Here is a 6,396-nt window from a genome sequence, read left to right as displayed (position 1 = left end):
GGCTCTTGTGCGGGTGGCACATGAGATGCACCATTTTGAGCGTGGCCGTTGCCAGTACCGCCTGACTGGCCTGTGTGGGTGGCACATAAAAGACACCATTTCGAGCGTGGCCGTTTTCGTGCGGGTGACACGTAAAAGCACCCACTACACTCTCTGAGTGGTTGGCATTAGGAAGGGCATCCAGCTGTAGAAACTCTGCCAAATTAGATTGGAGCCTGGTGTTGCCATCCGGTTTCACCAGTCCTCAGTTGAATCGTCCAACCCATGCTAGCATGGAAAGCGGACGTTAAACGATGATGATGATGATGATGATGATGATGACTGCTTGCCTCTGTAGCGAGTTCAGCATTGTGTTGGTTTCGACATTGTCGAAGGCCTTCTCATAGTGTACAAACGCAACGCAAAGAGGCAGCTTGTACTCATTCGCTCGCTCAAGCAGTTGTGTTAGAGTAAATATATGATCCATTCTGCTGTAGTTCTTCCGGAAGCTGGCTTGCTCCCTCGGCTGTTGTTCATCAAGATAACGTGACAACCTGTTCAGAATTATCTTTGTGAACAGCTTGTACACGTGAGACAGCAGGCACATGGGTCAGTAGTTCTTTAGATCTTCTCTATTGCCCTTCTTATATAGCAGGATGGTATTTGACTCTTTCCACTGAGAGGGAATTCTTCCTTCATCTAAGTAGTGCATGAATCGCTCAGCAAGGATTTAAAATAGTCTATAAAGTAGAAGTGCTGTTAAGAAACAGTATCTCTGGAACACAAACTAACCACATTTGGAGACACTGCTTATGAAGTAGTTAAAACATCCATCATAAAGGTGACCTGGTCTTGATTTTGAGGTGCCTGACCATCCTTGGAGGTGCAAGTTCAAAGGCAGACTGTGGCACAAAATATAACAACAGACATGTCCCATAGAGTGTATTCAGTTAAGGGCCAAAACACTCCCATAAGATATTGGGAGTGTCTTAGATCTTCTGCTGTTCAGTACTTCCTAGTGCTTCTTGTCACTATTTACCATGTATATGACTTTCATTGATCTTTACAACTTGATTATAGTTTGTAATCCTTTTTTATCACTTAGCCAAGAAGGACAAGCAATGCCATGGCCCTTTCACGGCTTCTAATTCAGGTGAGAGAAGGAGGAAGATATCCTCAGCCTGGAGACTTAGCCTGAATGCTTGCAACATAAAGTTACACAAGAACCAGATAATGACATAAAACTGAGCAACAGATTAAGTCTATCAGCCAAGTAGGCAGCGACAAGATCTGAACTCTATATGTAGAAAGTTGGAAGACAAGGAAGCTTGTCCTATCAAATGTTCTAATGATTCTGCCAGTTCACCACTCAAGTCTGGTACTTTATTTATCAGGATGAAAGGCAAAGTTGACCTTGATGAGATTTGAAACCACAATAAACATCTTAAGATATTCCATTAGATACTCTGACAACTTAAAAAATAACTGAACATATAATAGTATCTTAAGCTACCATTTCACTGGAGCATAATCTCCATGGAAAACTCCTATAGTGTAGAAGATAACAGATCATTTTCAGAGAACAAGCTATGTCAAGCAACTGACCAGTTTTGTTACTTGAGCACAAGCTCAGTCAGGTGGTGGATAACATGCTAATGAGATAGTGTAAAAAATAATGTTACGAGAAATAAGTAACAAACATCAAAAGAATGTAATTCTGGATGTCATATTTACCTAATCAGGAGAGTAGAAAAATTAGTAATGTTCAAAAACATGATTACGAGAAGCATGGAATAAATAAAATTACAAGATGGTGTCAGAGTCCCAGTTCAAGAGAAACTATGTTTAAAGAAGCAATGTCAACAGGATTTAGAACCTACACTCAGTTGAGTCATGCTTGCATGCACATAAGCACACAAAAACTAATCCTTTAGTTAATAAGTGGTTCATATTCTATATGTTAATCCCTCAGACATTTTTCAATTTATAAAACCCATCATAAAAACACCTGAATTTTCATTGATAAGGATTTATGGAGGTTTGTTCAAATTCACCAATGTAGGATGTGTCATGTAATTAACAATAAGACTGGAGCCTAGGGCAGCCGCTGGCTCTCCAGACCTCAGTCAAACCATCCAACCCATGCCAGCATGGAAAACAGACTTTAAATGATGATGGCAATGATGATAATGATATACAATGTAGAATCAAGCAAGTAAATTGAATATTGTGAGGAGTCTTGTCTGAGTGACCAATATGGATACAACATGCACAAAGACACAAATTTTAGTAGAGGTTATTATCAGTTAGTTAGCCCCAGTATATCAACGTTACATATTTTACCAACCCAGAAGGAAAGCAAAGTTGATCACAATGGGACTAAAAACAAAGTCTGAGTGTAATTTTGATGTCTAACCCCACCTCAATACAAATAAACTACATAAAGAAGCCTGTAATTTATAACAAAATGGGTAGTGACTATGAAAGAAAGGCCTTATTTTATGTGGGTTCCCAACACCTGATAGTGTCAGATGAGCACAATCATTATATATGGCATGTTTCGAGTATTCTTAGGCCTGGTACAGTCCATCCCTCTCCAGGTCAAATGGACTGTGACAATATAAAATGAAGTACCTTATTGAAGAACACAGTGCATCACCTTGTGAAAGAAAAATCATGAGCCAAACGACTAAACCACTATGCCACATATATTCACAGGATTATTAAACAAAATGTCATAGTAACCCTAAAAATAAAGATTTGGTTTTATATTATAAAAGCTCATGGCTAGTGCACTTCAAGTTTTGGCACAAGGCCAGCAATTTTGGGAAAGCAGTAAGTTGATTATATCAGCCCCAGTGCTCAATTGGTACTTATTTTATTGACTCTGAAAGATTGAAAGGCAAAGGCAAACTCTGAAGAATTTAAACCTAGAACATAATGACAGATGAAATGCCAAGTAGTACCAAATAGATTAAAACCAAAAACAACACATTCAAAGCAATAGTGTAAATTATGATACAGCCTTCAATAGACTATCTCAGAACTGAGAGTTTCCAGACAATTGTTGTATAGTTTCGATAGTACAATAAAATGGAAGATTTTTGAATTGCAATATTGTTTTTAACATGAGAAGCCTTAAAGAAAAAGAAACTTATTTTCCATTTCATCATCATTTAACATCCATTTTCCATGCTGGCATGGGTTGGATGGTTTGACAGGAGCTGGTAAGGCTGGGGCTATACCAGGCTCCATTTGTCTGTTCTGACATGGTTTCTATGGTTGGATGGCCTTCCTAATGCCAGCCATATTACAGAGTATACTGGGTGCTTTTTATGTGGCAATAAATATATGTGTAGATACAATGCTTTTGATATATTTGTTTCAGTGGGTACTTACTATGTTTTTGTTTTTTTTGTTACTAGTAATCTGTGGAGAATGGAGTTCATGGACTGACTGTAAAGGAGAGTGTGGTGAAGGTACCTCTACAAGAACATTTACTGTTTATGATAATCAAACGAATAATCCACAATGTAATATTTCTGAACAAGTAGAAAGATGTCCACTTCAGGAATGTGGTATGTATAATGTTTTATTGTATTTATCATGTTTGATTAATCTCCCTTGTTCCCAATAAAATCTTAATCTTGAAAGATATTTAAATATTGATGTTTTTGTATTTTAGTCTGTGATGAAAATGAAGAGATATCATCAACAGCTGACTGTGAATACAAATGTGGTGCAAGCTTCCAGTCACCAACTTCTTCAGAATGTGAAACATTCAAATATGGCTGCAAGTGTAAACATGGGCTGTTCAGAAATGAAAGTGGACATTGTATTTCAAAAGAGGATTGCAATCTGTATTGTTCTGTCGGTGATTCAATCAAGCAGGTAATTAACTTAGAAGCACATATACAAAAGACTATATTTGAATGTATACATTTATGGCTAATATAAATTGCAACACATTCTATAACAATCCTTTCTACTGAACTTATCCTTAAAAAAGAATAACACACCAAGCTGCACTGAATTCAAGAGAAGTTGTTTGAGTATTGGTGTTGATCAAATATTAAAGTTGGTGATAATTAAAACAAGTGATTCTGTTCCACAAAATACTCTGTTCAAACTGCAGTTCTCAATTACAGAGCCATGATTCTGTAGTTAAGTGTACAACCTCTCTTAAATAAAACTTGTTAGCATTAGTAAAACTCCATATACTACTCTGGGTTATCTGGTTCATGTGTAAGAAAACGATATTGTCCCAGTACCTAAGCAGTTGTGATATTTTTGAGCTTTTGTACAAGCTTCCTTTAAATGTTTTTGCTATTGCTGCTATTATTTTAAATCAAAATAAAATAAAGATTGAGGTTATAGGTTTAAGATATAATACTATTTCTCCACTATTAATTTTTTAATGTAGAAATGCAGTATAGCGTAGTATATATAAGGAAATGGTTTTAAAACTTACATGTTTCAAAGTAGATGCAAGTTTATGCCTTAAATCTTCAACTTATTCCATTACATCTGAATTGCTTAATGTGTAACTATTAGAAGAGCCTAGATCTTCCATTTTATAATAGAGTATCAGAAGATTGCAGCTATTGTTAAAATGCCAGATGAAGCTTAAATTTTTTTACAAAAATATAATATAATGGTATGAGGTGAAGTAAGATTATAATGCTAACTATATTACAAAGCAGTTAAACATAAACATCCATTTTAAATCAGACTTACCCAGCTCATTCACTATTCTGATCTAACTTGCTGACAAGTAAATGGATTACAAATATTTAGTGCTTAACTGACAAGTAGCCACATTAAGTAGAGCTACTACTCATATATTTGTGTTTTGTTTCAATGCATAAAACTGAGTACCATGTTAGTCGATCATAAGTAAGAATAATATTTATATAAAAGTGAAGAATATTGCATAAAACTGAGTACCATGTTAGTCGATCATAAGTAAGAATAATATTTATATAAAAGTGAAGAATATTGCAATTAACATTTTATTTGTAGTAGTTGTAGCTCTTCAGGTTTAGTTTAGCAAAGCAGATTTTTTACATGATTTACAAAATATCTACTGTAGTTATTTTGCAGAAAGCTCCTTTTACTATTCATTTCCTTATTTGTTACTATGAAATCCTAATATGTATTGGCCAGACTAGGAGGATAATAAACTCATCTGTTTCTCTCCCTCCTTGAACTTTGGAGGTTTCTACGGGACAACCTGTTGGGAGCCACCGACCAGATCTGTGGATGGCGTAAAGTCCCCTCTCGACCCAAAGTAACGTCGTGGTGGAACAATATGGTTGACAGGGCTATTAGACAAAAGAAACAGGCTTCGAAGAACTGGAAGAACGGAGGTGGCAGGGAATTGTATCAAACTGCCAGAAAGGAAGCTAGGAGACAGGTTTATTTAGCCAGAGGGGAAGCAGATAAGAAAAAGATTGCCAATGTTCTGTGCCGTGAGGACCAAAGACTTGAAGTATTTCGTATTGCAAGACAGTGTGTGAGAGAGAATCGTGATGTCGTAGAAGAGAAATGTGTTCGCATGGATGATGGTACACTTGTACTAAACGAGGCTGCAAAGAAAGAGGTTTGGACACGCCACTACAAAAGATTGCTCAATAAAGAGAATGAATGGGAGAAAGAGAGTCTGTCGAATGTCGTCCCAAAAGAGGGACCAGCTATCCGAATTGACAGTACCATGGTAGATAAATCAATTAAGAGTATAAAGACAGGGAAAGACCCCGGCCCATCAGGAATCACTGCAGAGATGCTCAAAATATCAGGTACTGTCGGCTATAGCCTAGTCACCTGTATTGTTAACCAGGTGATACACAAAGGAGTCATACCCAATGACTGGTGTAGCAGCACCATAGTCAACTGCTACAAAGGTAAAGGTGATGCTTTAGATAAAAATAATTACAGATCTATCAAGTTGTTAGATCAGGTAATAAAAGTCACGGAGAGGGTCATAGCCCAACTAATTAGGAAGCAAGTCAGTTTAGATGAGATGCAGTTTGGGTTCATGCCAGGGAAAAGCACCACTGATGCTATATTTCTGGTAAGACAGCTTCAGGAGAAATATCTAGCCAGGGATAAACCTCTGTACCTGGCTTTTGTTGACATGGAGAAAGCCTTTGACAGGGTCCCCCAATCCCTTATCTGGTGGTCAATGAGGAAACTAGGGATAGAAGAATGGTTAGTGAGAGCTGTGCGAGCCATGTACAGAGACGCTGTCAGTAAGGTGAGGGTTGGCAATGAGTACAGGGAAGAATTCCAAGTAGAGGTAGGGGTCCACTAAGGTTCAGTCCTCAGCCCCCTCCTATTCATCATAGTCCTCCAGGCAATAACAGAGGAATTCAAGACAGGATGCCCCTGAGAGCCGAGTCACTATCAGAACTAGAG

At 37.5% G+C, this 6,396-nt stretch overlaps 1 protein-coding gene across 1 annotated transcript in view; it reads left to right on the top strand.

The window, feature by feature from the left end:
• Positions 1–6,396, top strand: part of LOC106881016 (SCO-spondin) — a gene marked incomplete at its 5' end in the record, with an annotated part of 70,750 nt that overhangs the window by 53,122 nt on the left and 11,232 nt on the right. Inside the window, 2 exons of the mRNA XM_052965950.1 lie at positions 3,405–3,557; positions 3,665–3,870. Of these exons, the coding sequence (XP_052821910.1) occupies positions 3,405–3,557; positions 3,665–3,870 (359 nt within the window). The remainder of the gene's footprint in view (positions 1–3,404; positions 3,558–3,664; positions 3,871–6,396) is intronic.

Source organism: Octopus bimaculoides, chromosome 2, assembly GCF_001194135.2.
Source record: "Octopus bimaculoides isolate UCB-OBI-ISO-001 chromosome 2, ASM119413v2, whole genome shotgun sequence".
Taxonomy (NCBI): Eukaryota; Metazoa; Mollusca; class Cephalopoda; order Octopoda; family Octopodidae; genus Octopus; species Octopus bimaculoides.
The sequence above is the reverse complement of the archived record's forward strand: the minus strand, read 5'-3'. Positions and strand labels throughout refer to the sequence as shown.